The sequence below is a fragment of the Danio aesculapii genome, chromosome 19 (assembly GCF_903798145.1).
Source record: "Danio aesculapii chromosome 19, fDanAes4.1, whole genome shotgun sequence".
In the NCBI taxonomy this organism is placed as follows: Eukaryota; Metazoa; Chordata; class Actinopteri; order Cypriniformes; family Danionidae; genus Danio; species Danio aesculapii.
Window position 1 is genome coordinate 44,858,421 of NC_079453.1, and position 18,235 is coordinate 44,876,655.

At 35.1% G+C, this 18,235-nt stretch overlaps 1 protein-coding gene across 1 annotated transcript; it reads right to left on the reverse strand.

The window, feature by feature from the left end:
• Positions 1-277: 277 nt before the first annotated feature.
• Positions 278-16,391, reverse strand: fkbp9 (FKBP prolyl isomerase 9). Its single transcript, XM_056480122.1, has 10 exons — positions 16,013-16,391; positions 14,801-14,946; positions 11,766-11,955; positions 9,758-9,903; positions 9,491-9,680; positions 7,982-8,127; positions 7,322-7,508; positions 5,676-5,821; positions 3,530-3,693; positions 278-742 (listed from the first exon to the last, which is right to left on the reverse strand). The coding sequence occupies exons 1-10, from the start codon at positions 16,210-16,212 to the stop codon at positions 563-565; spliced, it is 1,695 nt and encodes a 564-aa protein (XP_056336097.1). The 5' UTR covers positions 16,213-16,391; the 3' UTR covers positions 278-562.
• Positions 16,392-18,235: the final 1,844 nt, after the last annotated feature.

Below are 18,235 nucleotides of genomic sequence, written 5' to 3' on the forward strand. Positions count from 1 at the left end.
CGATCTGATTGGCTGACGCTTCCGTTGGTGCTTGAAAAGTTGTGAAATTCCTAACTGTAGTTGAGCAAAATCCGCTGAAATAAAGACGGATCAACAATTCAGTTCAGCAGCGCTTGATGTCACCCATTCAAATTAAATGTACGCATTGACGCTGACGCCCTGTGTGAAATAGAGACTAAGCTGAAGTAAAATGAATGAATGAATGGTAAAAATAAAATTGTTCAAAAAAAAAAAACATGTTGCAAAACCTAAACTATATTTTCTGCTAAAATAGTGATTTTGGGGGGTTGGAATGTGTTTATTTAAGGGATTTTTTTTACAAAGTAAAGTTTTGCACATTTGTATCACCACTCCAGACAAACATTTCAACTCACATACAAAAAAAGTCATATATAAACACACTTATGAACACTCAAACACACACACACCTCTCAGACAAACACGGCATCAACATCACTGAGCGACACTTCACTAGCAAATTCAATATCTTTATACCCCTCCCACTTATTATAATATTCAACCACACGCAACCAATCACAACCCTCCATCCCAGAGTCCAGTCTTATAACTCGTCATGAGCTGCTGCTTCGTCTGCTTTGAGTTTAAACTCGTCCTCTGTGATTTTTCCATCTTTATTGCGGTCCTGATTATCATACATGCTCTCTATGATGCGCTGCGAGTCGAAACCTGGCGCCAGACGACCTTTGCCCTCTTCTACCTGCTGGAGGATGTAATCTGAAAACTGTATGAAAGGGATGGAGAGTTTAGTTTACATTTCGCAGATGTATTGACGATAAACACACAAACACACAGAGCTGAGGGGTAGTAATGGATGTATTCTGAATTACATAATCAGATTCCAGCGGTATGGTGGCTCAGTGGTTAGCACTGTCACCTCACAGCAAAAAGGTCACTGGTTCAAGTCCCAGCTGGGTCAGTTGGCATTTCTGTGTGAAGTTTGTATGTTCTCCCCGTGTTTGTGTGGGTTTCCTCCGGGTGCTCCGGTTTCCCCCACAGTCCAAAGACATGCGCTATAGGTGAATTGAATAAATTAAATTGGCCATAGTATGTATGAGTGTGTTTGTGAATGAGAGTGTGTATAGGGGTTTCCCAGTACTGGGTTGCAGCTGGAAGGGCATTCACTGTGTAAAACATATGCTGGAATAGTTGGCGGTTCATTCCGCTGTGGCAAATCCTGATAAATAAGGGACTAAGCCGAATGAAAATTAATGAATAATCAGATTCCCGAATATCAAGTACATGTAATTAGAGTAAACTACATGTTAAAATACTCGTAATCAGACTACAGTTACTTTTTTAAATTCATGTTAATTATAGTTTAATGGAAATGATTTTTTAATGTTTTTATTATTCATTCATTTATTTTCTTTTCGGCTTTATTCATACCTTTATTCATCAGGGATCGCCACAGCGGAATGAACCGACAACTTATCCAGCATATGTTTTATGCAGTGGATGCCCTTCCAGCTGCAACCCATCACTGGGAAACAGCCATACACTCATTCACACACATACACTACACTGAAAAAAATTATTCAAAGATGATTCCTTGGATTTACTACATTTTTTTACGTTGAGTGGTTGTAAACAATTTATTTGGGCTGAATTTAAACAAAAAAATTAAGTTGAACATTATTAAATTTCATTTGTTTGTTTAAATTCAACACAAACAAATTGCAACACTTTTTACAGTGTATGGACAGTTTAGCTTACCCAGTTCACCTGTACCGCATGTCTTTGGACTTGTGGGGGAAACCGAAGCACCCGGAGAAAACCCACGCCAACACGGGAAGAACATGCAAATTACACACAGAAATGCCAACTGACACAGCCAAGGCTCGAACCAGCGACCTTCTTGCTGTGTGACGATTGTGCTACCCACTGATGCCCCGTTTTTATTATTAGTTTTACATTTTTTATTATTACCAAACAACACAACAACAATTTAAAAAATACATGAAATAAGCATAATAATAGAAAGAAAATAATAGTAATAAAAAAAATAATTATTATTCAAAAAAGCATTAAACAATCAGGCCATATTAATGGTTTTCAATGAAAATACAAAGAGGCAGTCAATAGGGGCTACAGTTACTTTTTTATGAATAACTTGATTAAATGTTTGCACAGTGGCAGTTAGTTGCTCACAATTAAGCGATTTTTATTTATTTATTTATTTATTTATTTTTTATTTATTCATTTATTTACTTTATTTTATTATTATTATTTTTTTAACGCTTAAAGTTTGCAATGTTGCAGTTATATGATCTATTCCATTGATACTGTAATACTGTATGCCCTTCTAGTGTTTTTAGGTAAAATATTTGATGTAGCAGTGACATTGCTGTGAATTTCAATATGGTTTTTGTTATCTTGCTGTAATTTAAAAATGTCAAGGAAATGTTTAAAACCATAATCATAATCAGTAACCACTAAAAGCAACGGATATTAGTGTTAGTGTATACAAATATTAACTGTATTGAAAGTATTAATAACTTTCTCATCTTTCATGCATTTGAAATGATGTTTGCCAGTGTTTTATTAATTGTTTTTGGGATGTTTGTTGTAAAGCAACCTTGGGTGTCCATAAAGGCGCCATTTATAAATAAAATAAATCATTATTATTATTATTATTTATAACTTTCCATCATTGCACTTTAAAAAGAAGCTGTTGAAGCTCTTGGTAATGATGAACAATTATTTTTTGTTTGCATCTGTCAAAATAGTCTTATCCTACTTTAATATGTGACATTAAATAACGGTAAGCACAAAAAGTAATCTAAATGTAATCCAAAGAGAATCAGATTACTTTTCCATATATTTGTACTCTATATTACTGACTACAAATTTTGTCATGTAATTTGGAATCAGTGTCTTATTACAAATCATAAGTGATCTACCCAGCTCTGCTAAGATGAATTGGCGATAGGGCTGCACAATATACCGTTTTAGCATCGATATCGCAGTGTGTGACTGTGCAATATTCACATCGCAGGATCTGAAATGTGGAGTCAGGATTATAGTTGACCAGGTACAATTGTAGAGTCATTTCAGTTTAACCATGAAAATGTGAAAGTTTATCAGTTGTGTGTGTGTTTTAAGGCCTGTGACTGTGTAAGTATTTTAAATGGGCACAAGGAATTATTGCATTTTGTAGCTTTGACAAAAATGTATTTGATTTAATTATGTAAATAGTGAAGACTACAACTTTATTGTTCATGTGATTATTTTATTTTGGTACCTGAATACTGTTAGACTCCTTCATTCATACCGTTGCTCTACTCTATTTATCTATACTGGAATTAGTCTATTATATTTTCTGCAGATGCACTGAATCTTCCCATTCAATATAAATGTATTAATTATTTAAAAATAGAGCTATTCACGTTATTCGGTGGAGCATCACAATATAAATCGCAGAAAATAAAAATATCACAATGTTTTTTTCCAATATCGTGCAGCCCTAATTGACGCTTCACATACAAATGCAAAGTCAAAATCAGCGTACCTCAGTTTTGTCCACTTGTGCGTCTTTGTTCTTGTCCATTTCACTGAACAGGTCGGGTGTGACGTTGTTATTCCACACAAACATGTAGCCTTCGGGAAGACCTTCCTCCACATCCACCATCTCAACCTCAAACACCAGCACAGCACTGCCAGGCACCTCTCCATCTGAGCACACAAATACTACTAAATATTCTCTGTTTGTGGAAATATACATGTTTATAGGGATTCATATTTGTGGAACATCTGCGTGTCCCCTAGCAATTAAAACATCTCTGAATGACATTAAATTATATGAAAACTAATATATCAGAACTGAAAGGGGTAGTTCACTGGCATCATTGCACTTTGGTCAATGGAAGGTGTTTTAAATGTGCTGTAGAAATACAATTTGTATTGTATTTCCTCGTCCTCCACTTGTTCCAAGCCAGTTTGACTTTCTTTCTTTTGTTAAACACAAATGAAGATATTTTGAAGAATGTGAGGACATTTTGACAGTTTTTGGGTGAACTGTCACTTTAAACTGCTTGATTTCTTTCAGCTCTTTCAGATTTGTTTTGTGCTGGCTCCCTCTGGTGGGTCCCTGACAAATTCCGATACAAATCAAGATGCCATGTAAGCATACTACACAACTATCAATCATAAATCCATCTATGTATTTGCTTTTACTTTAATTATTTTATATACATAGATGATGACTTATAATATCAGTAAAACATAATTTTAGTTTTATTCTGTAAACAACAGATGACATTTTTCCTTATTTAGAATAATAATAAGTATTAAAAAGCATTTTATAGTCATATTAGACATTTTTGTTTTGTTTTACTTCAGAAAACTATTTGAGTTAATACCCCTAATTTTCAGCCATAACAAATGAAAACATCTGTTATTCTGACCAATTTTCATGGAGAAAAATATATAGATATTTTTAATGTCAAATTTGGATGCAATGTGAATGCTAAAGATGCCAAGATGTGATTTTGTTTTTGTCCCTGTTTGAGTAACATTGTCGAAAATATAATTTCACATAGATTTAAAATGACAGTAATGATATCAGATTGCAGATCATAAATCAAAAGTGATATGTATCATATCTATCTATCTATCTATCTATCTATCTATCTATCTATCTATCTATCTATCTATCTATTTATTTATTTATTTATTTATTTATATAAATATAAATAAATATATATATATATATATATATATATATATATATATATATATATATAGATAGATAGATAGATAGATAGATAGATAGATAGATAGATAGATAGATAGATAGATAGATAGATAGATAGATAGATATGATACATATCACTTTTGATTTATGATCTGCAATCTGAAATCATAACTGTCATTTTAAATATAAACACTGTCTGTCTGTCTGTCTGTCTGTCTATCTATGATACATTTAATTGTTACAAGATTTATGATCTGCAATATTAAATCATAACTTTTATGATATATATATATATACATAAAGTTGAAGTCAAAATTATTAACCCTCCTGTGGATTTATTATTTTTTTGTCTTGATCAAATATTTTCCAAATGATGTTTAACAGAGCAGGACATTATTCAAAGTGTTTCCTATAATATTTTTTCTTCTGAAGAAAGTCTTACTTGTCTTATTTCAGCTAGAAGAAAAGCAGTTTATTATTATTATTTTAAGGTTAATATTATTAGTCCCCTTAAGCAATTTTTTTCAATAGTCTACAGAACAAACCATTGTTATACAATGACTTGCCTAATTAACTTAGTTAAGCCTTTAAATGTCACTTTATTCAATTTAATTCAATTAATGTTTATTTATATAGCGCTTTTCACACTGTAGATTGTGTCAAAGTAGAAACATAGTTCTAGTAAAGTCCAGATTTCAGAGTTGAAGTTCAACTGATATTCACTTTAAGCTGAATACTAGTATCTTGAAAAAATCTAGTAAAATAAGATGAAATAAGTCAGGTATTAGAAATGAGTTATTAAAACTATTATGTTTAGAAATGTGTTGAAAAATCTCTCTGTTAAACAGAAATTGGGGACAAATATACAGCGGGGCTAATAATTCAGGAGGGCTAATAATTCTGACTTTAACTATACATACATATACACACATACATATTGTTTGTAAGAGCATTATCTTACCCACTCCCCTCTCTCCATATGCAAGATGAGGTGGAATAACTAGCTTGCGCTTCTCTCCGATACACATTCCTGTAAGGCCTTGCTCCATTCCTATGACCACCTGTCCGGCTCCCAGAACCACATCATATGTCTTACCAAAGATGTGCCTGAAGTTACACACAAACAGAGTGCAAAACATGAATTTAGATAAACAATATTGTTGAAACATCCACCTTTTTCTGCACAAGACTACTGCAATTCAAATGATGGGTTTCACTTCTGGTTTAGGGGAACTTCCTTTGAAAAAAACAACAACACTTAAGATAGATAAAAAGCGTGTGCTACAACAAAAATCCATATACATAGTGAAAAGTTAGAGGTATGTCTGGTTTTGTGCTTTATTTTTATCCATTATTAATATAGAGTTTTGCTTTGTAATTGAACGTGACATCAATATCACACGCATTAAAAGCTCCTTTTGAGTTCACTCTATTTTGGTTCTCCAGGTTCGAGTTTTTCATAAGTAATCCAGTGGGATTTTGAATTAAGATCAGACCATTCAATCCATTCTTACATTTGATTTCTATCAAACCTACCCTTGGGGTTATTCAAAACCTTGAACTCAGATTGGGATCTATTTGATCCAAAAACAGGATTATCCTGATTCCATCAGAAGGCGGATTCAGTAACCAAATAAACCAAATAAAATAATTTTTTAGTGTTCACAAATGTAATGGTTACTGATGATATATAAATTCCTTCATATTTGAAGCCTATTTGAAGCATGTCACATCTAATGAGATATGGTAAACAACAACAACAACAAAACTATATTAAAGCAGTATTATATTAGAACAAACTGAAAAATGTGAAGTGTTTGTTGATTGCAGTGTTTCTGTTTCTCACCATTAAAACAAACAATGCCTACCTGTTGTTCTTTGCTAAGCCAGTAGGCTACACTGTTTTTGGTAATCCTAAAATTTGGTATTTGGATCACAGAGATCAAACCCAATGTTCCTTTAAAAACTGTCATACAAGTAAGATAGATCAGCTAATCCTGGATAGCAAAACTTGGGATTTTCAAATGTGGATCAAATTTGAAAAAAAAAAAACTGGGCCCAGATTAGTTTCTCTTTGTATTCCCTACAGCAGTGTTTCCCTACCCTGTTCCTGAAGGCACACCAACCATCCACATTTTCAACCTCTCCCTAATCAAACACACCTGAATCAACTCATCAGAACATTAGAAGAGGCTCCAAAACCTGAAGTTAATGGGTCAGATAAGAGAAACACCGGAAATATGTACTGTTAGTGTGCCTCCAGGAACAGGGTTGGGAAACACTGCCCTACAGTACAGTAATATTCAATAAATGTCTTTAATAATGGCTGCAGAAAGATTTATTCTTGGCTTCTTATTCATTATATGACTTATTTAGGTTATTCTTGGTCTGCTGAAAGTAATTTGTCAATTAAATTTTACCTTTAATATCAGATTATGAGGAGAATAATGATACCTCCAATAGTCACCTACACTGATTGTTAACAGTTTAACAGAAGTTACTCTAATAATTCCCACAAAGCATTATGGGGCGTACAGGAAAAAGGTGGATAATCGTTTTTGAAACAATTAGCCAAAACAACAAGATGAATATGTAAAAGTAACATACGTGGAGCCGATGTCAGTGCCGTCCATGAGAGTGGCGTTGTAATGATATTTGACAAAGTCGCCACGTTTTGCGTTATAAGTGCACTTCTCCGGCTTAACGCTGGTGATCTCTACTGTATCAGATGGGTTGTGGAAGTCAATAATGTGGACGTCAAACACCAGCACAGCCGAGCCAGGGATCTTAGTTCCTGTATGAGGGCATGAAAGGGGTTTATACTTATTCTTTTTGCTTATTTTGAGTATAAAATTAAAGGCAAAATGATGTGAAATTGTCTTTTTTATGTTTCCCGAGTGTTTAATAGATTTTTTCAACAGATTTTTAAACAGAATAATTTTAAATAACTAAATTCATATAAATAATTTACGTTTTTTTCCCATAATGAAAGTCAATAATGTTTTAGTCTTTATTATTAAGTGCAATTTCAAGGCTTAAATGGGTTAATTTGGCAGTTATTGGACAGCTGATTTGTTAATTGAAAAAATACATTTCTTAAAAATTGACCTTAAAAATAAGAAAACGGCTTTTATGTAACCATTTCTCATATTAAAAATATAATAGGAAATACTGTGAACATATTCCTTCAACTGGGAAATATTTGAACAAGAATAAAAATTACACTGGAGGGCGAATAATTTTGCCTTTTACTAATAAAAGACAAACCTGTGCCCTCCTCTCCATATGCCAGATGAGGTGGGATAGTAATCTTCCTGCGCTCTCCAATACACACACCCAGAAGCCCTTGATCCATTCCTGCGATCACATAGCCTTTGCCAATATAAGTGTCATATGTGTGATTCCTTGAGTAACTGCAACACAAACACAAATGCAAGTGCTTTATTACACAACTGTCTGGAATACTTGATTCTGATTGGTCAGTCAACATTCCAAGGCTCAAATGGGAGCTTCGAATAATCTTGAATATCAGTGAACACGTTCACATCCATATTTATATGCTTGTTTGTCTCCATCGCTGTTTTTGACAGTTTGGCGCCCTCTTGTGACTGAATAATGCGCAGGTTAGTGTATGCTCCATTCAGCCATTTAAATTTCTGTCTTTAACCCTTGTGTGCTGTTGCGGATGTTTTCATCCACTCTGGGGTGATTATGGGGCTTAATTTGGCCACAAGTTTCAGCAAATGGAATGATTTTTGCTGGCAAATCTTACTTTGACACATATTTTAGGAAAATGCTTTGGAATTTTTTGAAAGCTCAAAACAATACACAAATTTACTACACTTTCGTTATGTTTGTGGCAGTTTTTACCCCATTGACTTCCATTATAACGACATTTTTTTGATTGCAATGTCATGACAGCATATAATCATGCATTCTTGATTGCTGGTAGTTTTCCCTGTTGGGAAGAGGTAAAGTTTGTGATTTTTTTTACTGTTGATCATCAGTTACAATCCAAAAAAAGCTTACTTTCTGGCTTTTATATGGAGTATTGTGTGTTTGTGTGTGCGTTAAAAAAATGTGGTGTCATGGCTTCACAATCAAAAAATGTGGTTATAATGGAAGTCAATGGGGCAAAAACAGCCACCAACATAATGAAAAGGTAGTACATTTGAAGAATATGCATGGGTTAATGAAAGAATTAATAAACTATTACGGCTCAGAACAATTTTTCATGTCTTATTTTTACATTTTGTGGCAAGTAGCCATGTAACAAGCAGGATAAAGTACATGAAGACCTTCATTCTTATACAACAGCTTTATTCTGTGATGACAATGGCCTGTATGAACTTCATTCATTCATTTTCCTTCAACTTAGCCCTTAATTTATCAGGGGTCGCCACAGCGGAATGAACCGACTACTATTCCGGCATGTTTTACACCAGATGCCCTTCCAGCCACAACCCAGTACTGGGAAAAATCCATACACTCTTTCACACACACACACATACACTACAGCCAATGTAGTTAATCCAACTAACCAGTAGCTCATGTGTTTGGACTGTGGGGGAATCCGGAGCATCTGGAGGAAACCATCACCAACACGGGGAGATCATGCAAACTCCACACAGAAATGCCAACTGGCCCAGCCGGGACTCAAACCAGCGACCTTCTTGTTGTGAGGCGACAGTGCTAACCACTGAGCCACCGTGCCGCCTGGATGTACTTTATCTCTAACTTAAAACCCATTTCTGTTCAAATGCAGGGTTTTCTTACCTGGAATCGAAGAAAGTGCCGTCCAGCAGAGATCCGTTATAATGGTAACGCATGAAGTCTCCAACCTCACTTTTGCGTGGACAAGGATCTGGAAGGTTTTGCACCTTTACTGTGATTTCATCTTTGGGGTTATGAAGGTCCAGCAGAACCACATCGAACACCAGAGAGGCCTGAGCGGGGATGTCACTTCCTGTATGAGGAGATAACTGTATGTTGTTATGCTTATTTTGCATTGTTAGTATACATTGCTGATGAAATGACTCGCACCATCTCCATTCTCTCCATAGCCCAGGAAAGGTGGCAAGGTGATGATGCGTTTTTCTCCCACACACATTCCCAGAAGCCCCTGGTCCATTCCTGCGATCAGCCAGCCAATGCCCACGTAAGTGTCATAGGTGCGCATACGTGTGTGACTGCAATGAAAGAATGGCGTCAGAGTTACCCATCAGGAAATGCGCATAACTATCATGGGATATTTCATGATTAAGAAAGAAAATATATAATTAATAATTAGATTTAAACCCAATTGCTCCAACAATAAACATATTCTAAGTGCAAAATGAGGTTTTGCAGTCTTTAAAATTCTTTACACTGGAAAATATGCTAATTTTACAACTCCCCTGGAGTTAAATAGTTGAGTTTTACCATTTTTAATCCATTCAGCCAATCATCGGGTCTGGGAGAAGCACTTTTAGCTTAGCTTAGCACAAATCATTGAATTAGATTAGACCATTAGCATCTCGCTTAAAAATTACTAAAGATGATTTCAATAATTTTCCTATTTAAAGCTTGACTATTCTGTAGTTACACTGTGTACTAAGACCGATGTATAATGAAAAGTTACTATTTTAAGGCCGATATGGCAAGGAGCTTTGCTGCTGTACCATGGCTGCAGCAGGCACAATGATATTAATCTTGCAACCATATAGACATTTATGAGAGATGGGTGCTCCGGTTTCCCTCACAGTCCAAACACACGCGCTATAGGTGAATTGAATAAACTAAACTGGCCGTAGTGTATGTGTATGAATATTAAGTGTGTATGGATGCTTCCCAGTACTGGGTTGCAGCTGGAAGGGCATCCGCTGTGTAAAACACATGCTGAATAAATTCGCGGATCATTTTGCTGTGGCGATCCCTGATGAATAAAGGGACTAAGCCGAAAGAAAATGAATGAATGAATGATTCAGAACTATTTTTAGTTGCTGTGTAATATCATTGCGCTGCTGCTGTCATGGTACAGTACGTGGATGTGTATAAATAGGACAGGAATCTGAAACATACTCTAAGTAACATTTCAGATTTACAAAAATGTTGTCAGCGCCCTCGACTGGATTTGTGATCTGAAATGTGCAACGAAATGCACCCGGAGCAACGCATTTTACATTCTGCAAAAACGTACGCTGAGGCACATATTTCCTGCGAGCCTGGGCTTCCTCTACTAGTGTTAGAAAGTGAATAAGCTCAAAACATTTTAAACTAATGCCTATTTTGACCTGTATATAGTGTTGTCCTCCTATGATCAGATTGATGAAAATGAGTTTTAATAACAGGTGTAACCAGACCAGACGAGTGAGCTATTTGACTTCATTCAATTAATTCATTCAGAAATGCTGATTGATTCAGCAACAAGTCATTAAACTTTTATTCAAAAACACTGAATCTCTTGTTATTGTGGCACTTTTAGAAATATATAAAATATATTTATTTTTCTAAATATATTATTTTCTTTTAGATTTGTAAAAGTAGTATATAGTATGAATTTAGTTTTTCTTTTCCTAATAGCTCCCAAATGATGTTTAACAGAGCAAGGAATTTTTCACAGTATTTCCTATAATATTTTTTTCTTCTGGAGAAAGTCTTATTTGATTTATTTCAGCTAGAATAAAAGCAGATTTAAAATTTTTTAAAATACATTTTAAGGTCAAAAGTATTAGCCCCCTTGCGCAGTATTTTTTTCAACTGTACATTGTTACCATCCTTATGCAATGACTTGCCTAATTGATCTAGTTAAGGCTTTAAATGTCACTTTAAGCTGAATACTAGTATCTTAAAAAAATATCTAGTCAAATATCATGTACTGTCATCATGGCAAAGATAAAAGAAATCAGTTATTAAATTATATTTAGAAATGTGTTGAAAAGAATCTCTCCATTAAAGAGAAATTAAATTAAAATAAACAGGGGGGCTAATAATTCTGACTCCAACTGTATATTTAAAATTAAAAAAATTATGTTTTGTTGTTTGTTTTTTAGATCCACATAAATAAGCTCACCTGGAGTCGAACAGCGTGCCATCAAGCAGAGTGCCATTGTAGTGGTAGCGGATATAATCAGACACTTGTACATTTCGCTCACAATTCTCCGGCATGTGGTAGGTCTTTGTCTGCACCTTGTCCTCTTTGTTCCAAATATCCAACATCAACACATCAAAGTGAAGGATGGAGTCTGGAGGGATGATGTCACCTGATGGGAAATGACATAAAAATACTGTGTGAGGGGGGAAAAAATACAAACCTGCTTTGCAGCTCTAAAACCTGCCCATCTAGAAGCACAGTAAATGCTGTGGTCTTTGTGTTTACTATAAAGGCTGCATTATTAGCTTGCTAGCAGAGTTCAATGCAAGTAACAGTGCAAGGGGAAGTGTGCCACCCTGTCTTTAGTGTACATGGGTTCTCAAATTAAAAACTCATTCATTCATTCATTATCCTTCGGCTTAGTCCCTTTTTTCTCAGGGGACACCACACCGGAATGAACCGCCAACTATTCCAGCATGTTTTACGGAGCGGATGCCAGCAACCCAGTACTGGAAAACACCCATATGCAATCATACACTCGCACGCACACACACTACGGCCAGCTTAGTTCACCCAATTCACCAATAATGAATGTGTTTGGACTGTGGGGGAAACCGGAGCACCCGGAGGAAACTCACACCAACATGGGGAGAACATGCAAACTCCACACAGAAATGCCAACTGACCCAGCTGAGGCTCGAACCAGCGACCTTCTTGCTGTGAGGCGACAGTGCTAACCATTGAGCCACCATGCTGCAAATTAAAAACTTTACTGATTGTTTTGAAATAACAGATTAAACTTTAAAGACAGACCTGTTGTGAGCTCTAAGGTTGTTGACTGGTTGGATATGCTTCATGGTGAATGAATATTTTTACATTAATTCAGCATAATTGAAAATAAATCTAATTTAATAGAGGAACTGTATAGAAAAACTACATTACCCATGATGCTATGCAGGAAATTCCACCAATCAGATTAGTTTCTATCCATTTGTGTTAATAACTGAGATCAGTGATGTTTATGTGTACAGAGAAACAAATATCAAATAAAAATCCCTTAATTGGCATAAAAAGTTTTTATACTTGCTTGAGGTGGTTTGTACCTTAATGTGAACCAATTATTTGCCAAATAAACTCTGACATAGCAAACCAGTTAGCTAACTCCATTAAGCTTGCATTGTTTATTGTTGGGGCAGAACAGTGGCGCAGTGGGTAGAACAATCACCTCACAGCAAGAAGGTTGCTGGTTCGAGCCTCGGCTGGGTTTCCTCGGCCATTTCTGTGTGGAGTTTGCATGTTCTCCCTGTGTTTGCGTGGGTTTCCTCCACAAGTCCAAAGACATGTGGTATAGGTGAATTGGGAAGGCTAAATTGTCTGTAGTGTATGTGTGTAAATGAGTGTGCACAGATGTTTTCCAGTGATGGGTTGCAGCTGGAAGGGCATCCGATGCGTAAAGCATTGCTGGATAAGTTGCCGGTTCCTTCCATTGTGGCGACCACGGATTAATAAACGTACTAAGCCGAAAAGAAAATGAATGAATGATTTTTTTTGCAAACTTTGAAAAGATTCACTTCACGTTAGATTGAAAACACATCTACAATCAGGAAATTAATCAAAATATATATGTAGCACGGCCTACTCCTATTAAGCACCAATATTGATTCAAACTCCTAATGCCAACAACATGGCGGCTCAGTGGTTAGCACTGTCACCACACCAAGAAGGGGGTCAGTTACCATTTCTGTGTGGAGTTTGCATGTTCTCCCCGTGTTTACGTGGGTTTCCTCTGGGTGCTCCAGTTTCCCCAACAGTCCAAACACATGCGCTATAGGGGAATTGGATGAACTAAATTGGCCGTAGTGTATGAGTGTGTCTGTGAATGTGATAGTGTATGAGTGTTTCCCAGTACTGGAATGCAGCTGGAAGGGCATCCACTGTGTAAGACATATGCTGGATAAGTTGGAGGTTCATTCCGCTGTGGCGAACCCTGATAAATAAAAGGACTAAGCTGAAGGAAAATGAATGAATGAAAGAATACTTCTAATGCCTTTAAAATACTTATATTTTTTATGTGTATAATTTGCATTAAATTAGAAAATATTGTTTCTTAGACACAACCAACAACTTTAATACAATATTTTTTTACATTGAGTTGTTCCCTCATTAAAACTATTACGTTTTTGCTATTGCCTTTTTGATTTTATATTTCTTTTGCTTCAAATCAAAATTTGTAATGGGATTCTGCTCCTGGGTAGGCTTATAACACTTTAATAAAGACTTTTGTTTTTAATCCCAATGGGAAAATAAATGGGAAAGATACTTCCAGAGTGGACTGCAAAAACAATGCCATATATATATATATATATTATTATTTTTTTTTTATTTATATTAAATATTTTTTAAATATAAAATTTATATATATATATATATATATATATATATATATATATATATATATATATATATATATATATATATATATATATATATATATATATATATATATATATATATATATATATATAATTTTATTTTATTTTTTTATTTATTTATTTTTATATTTTTTATACAAGTAAATATTTTAGATATTTTGATAGCTCAATATAGCTTATATGTGCATCTTACAGACATTTTTAAAAAATCACATTATTCTAGGGTTTGATCAGCATTGTATGTTAATTACAAACATGTTTGTGCTTCTTTCAACTGAATTAGGCAGACAAACACACATACACACACACACACACACACACACACACACACACACTTCAACTAGTTCTGACAAGTGTACATGGCTCAACATTCTTCATCAGTTCACTCATTCACTCCCATTTGTTCAACCTTCCCGTACCCCCCACCTCTGACTCAGCAGGAGTGCAGGAGAATCATGGGTAATGTAGGCCTCATGCATTAACATCTTACCCAGTGCTATATTCCAATGCAAATATAAATGTGCTGAGGCATCTACACCGACAGACATTCATGCAAGATGTAGGAAATGTTTGTGCGTTTACCGTAACCATTCTTTCCGTAGGCGAGCTGTGGAGGAATTTTAATCATCCATCGCTCATTAACACACATCCCTACTAAAGCTTTGTCCATCCCAGCGATCAGCTGCTTCTGGCCGACAAACACATTATAGGTGTTTCCACGGTCATAACTGCAAAACACACATAAATGCATCAACAGATATTTTGGTGTTGTGTATAGTACAAACTTAGCATCATTCTTTTTCATTTTCAGATATTAACACGTGATATTAGAGAGAATGTGGTGTGCCTAATTTTACTGTGTCCTTTATTATACAAGTAACTAAACCCTAAATTAATTAATTTATTGTATTATGCACATGTGGCTAATTGATATTACATGGCAATTAAATTGCATCTTAAATTATTACTGTAAAATAAACCACGTATACAATTATTTTTCATAATCAATATGCATTTTCCTGCATTTAGCATAAAAATAATTGTATTTTTCTTAACTAACTGTGAAATTAGATTTTCTTGCATTATGTTACTAAACGAAATAATAAAGAATCAAAATCATGCTTAAACTAATATATTTATTTGCCAAAAATTAAGAACAAAAAACGTATATTTCCTTAAAAAGTCATATTATCTCACAATTTGCACATTTTTGTTTTGATGTACCCTGATTTCCTTCATCATACTTTTAATGAAATTAAAATACAAATATAATAATTATAATAAATATAATCATTTTAATAATAATATAATTAATAATGATATAATGATGTAATCATGCATTTCTAAAATGTAATAATAATTTTGCCACAATAAGTTACTTATAAAGTGAGCATGCATGCATTTAAGCCATGTTTAATTAATAAATTAAAATTATTAACAGTCTAGTCCTTTGAAATAAATGCTCTCTCATACAGTTACTCACAATACACCCGTGCATGCAACTACTTCATTCATTCATTGACAAATTCACTCACTCACACACACACATCCATTCATTCATCAATCCACGTATGCATTCATTAAACATGCTATATCAATTCACAAAATGTTAAATCAATCTTAAACTAAACTCTCGCACATCTAAATGTCCACTACTGTGGGCTAATTGATGAAGTCTGGTCTGCCTGCGTGGCTTGCGCTCAACTGACTGTAAACTTAAAAACAAGCGCAAATGGCTTCAGGCCAGGTGAGGAGATGAACAATGGAGGTCAAACATGATTTCTCTGCACAAACCTGGAGTCAAACTTCTTTCCATCAGGGAACATGCCGATGTAATGATACCGAACATAGTCTCCTGATTTGACCGCCCGCTCGCAGCGCTCCGGAGTGAAGGTCTTCTCTATCACGATGTCATCTAACGGTACCGGCGGCGCGTTGCAAGCCACAAAAGTCACTAGGAAAGCCAGGAGAATCATCTGTATTAACCGTATCATCTTCCGTGTGTTGTGCAAAAGGGCTTATTGCTGCTTTCTTGCGTTGCAGCAGCTCCTCAAACCCTAGTGAAATGTGTAGACGTGGTGGACGGATCTTCAAACTCCCTCAAACTTCTTCTTCTTCTTCCTATGTGTCCGGTGTCGCTTTAGGGAACGGAGATTGCGCAGGAAAAGGCTCCGTATTTGCAGGGAAATGCGGAAACGCGGGTTTGGAGGCTGGAATGCTTTATACGTGGCACACAGAGGGGCGGCTCGCGCTTATATGATGGGGGTTTAAAGGGCTGTAATTATATAGAGCACCCACTACGCAGTGCAAAATGTACTTTAAATATTATTATAGATCTTTATGCGTCTACTTTTATAGTGGAGTTTTAGTAAATGCACGTCATAGGTCAGATGTTCTTTCACCAAATCAATGCATTTATTCACTTTAGTTTCATTTCAATGGAAATTAGGTAGAGATTTGGAAAGTATATAAACACAAAAAAATGCTGAGTTGTTATAACCCAACGCTGAATCAAATATGGACAAGCTGATTTTTTTTCCAATTACTCTTATATGACATATAACAGTTGGATTTGTCCATATTTTATGCTTTTATATTTTAACAACCCAGCAATTCTTTTGAGTTTATTTATCAGTGTATTTCAAATGGATCAACATCACCTTTCAATGAAGTTGTCCTAAAATTCTGAACAACACCCATTCTTGTCTAAGGACAATTTTCCACTTCAAGCATTGACTTTACAATCAAACAATTGGTGAAGTTGTGAAGTGATTCACTGCTTTGTAGTCAAAATTGCTGAGTCAAATATGTGTGTCTCCATTAAATAAATCTTATTATGCAATTTCAATTTTCTTTAATTTTCCTTCAGCTTAGTCTCTTTATTCATCAGGGGTCGCCATAGCGGAAATGAACCGCTAACTTATTCAGCAAATGTTTTACGCAGCGGATGCTCTTCCAGCTGCAACCCAGTACCGGGAAACATCCAAACACCCTCATACACTATGGCCTATGTAGTTTATTCAATTCACCTATAGTGCATGTCAGTGGACTGTGTTGGAAACCGGAGCACCCGGAGGAAAGCCATGCCAACACGGGGAGAACATGCAAACTCCACACAGAAATGCGAACTGGCCCAGCCTGGGACTCGAACCAGCGACCTTCTTGCTGTGAGGCAACCACTGAGCCAGCCTGTCGCCCCTGTCATGCAGTTTTATTTACATAAGTCATGCAAATATTGTCGACTTTAAAGTTTTAAATAACGTCTTTATTTTGTTGAACAAAAAAGAAAAAAGAAGATAATTTGAAGAAAGATGAAAACCTGTAACCCTTGACTTTCATAGTAGGAAAAACAACTACAATGTCAGTGGTTACAGGTTTCCAGCTTTCTTGAAAATGTATTCTTTAGTGTTCAGCAGAATAAAGAAACTCGTGAAGATTTGAAACAAGTAGCTAAATGATAAGTAAATGAATTTCTTTATTAATTATTTAATTAATATACATTCACATTGTATTATTTGAGAAATATGTTGTATAGCATGCATTATCTTTTTTAACTGTTTCATTAACTGTTTTTTCCCCTCTCTCTTTGCTGATTTATTAATTTGAGTTTACCTTGTGTTCAATATATTACTTTAGTATTGTTTAGATATTCTAATGAGTCATGAGACCATAGTATTCTAAAGAATCTCCAGATGCACTTGATCACTGTTACCCTAATGAAGGCAAATGTTTGCAGAAACACTTTTAAGGAATATCCATGTCAATAAAGGCTTTTTAATATTTTCCACATTTACCCAGAGAGCACCGACACATTATTTAAGCTATACCCCTGAGCACTTTTTGTTTGATTTTAAATTAATTTTCAGTTTTGGGTGAACTATTCCCTTAAGCTCTCATAATTATTTCAAAGCCATAACATAAATGTCCACTACCAATACAGCTATTTTAAATTCTGATCTGATGAATAAACAGCATTTGCTGGTAAAGAAGTGTTGTTTTTGCCTGATAGAAGAAATC

What these genes read in the sequence shown, in the direction of transcription:
- fkbp9 (XM_056480122.1), bottom strand. Translation starts at nt 16,212, where the DNA reads ATGATACGGTTAATACAGATGATTCTCCTGGCTTTCCTAGTGACTTTT. An exon ending in CTACGGAAAGAATGGTTACG is followed by an intron (nt 11,956 to 14,800) that starts GTAAACGCACAA and finishes ATTTCCCATCAG; the next exon opens with GTGACATCATCCCTCCAGAC. An exon ending in GGCACGCTGTTCGACTCCAG is followed by an intron (nt 9,904 to 11,765) that starts GTGAGCTTATTT and finishes CTTTCATTGCAG; the next exon opens with TCACACACGTATGCGCACCT.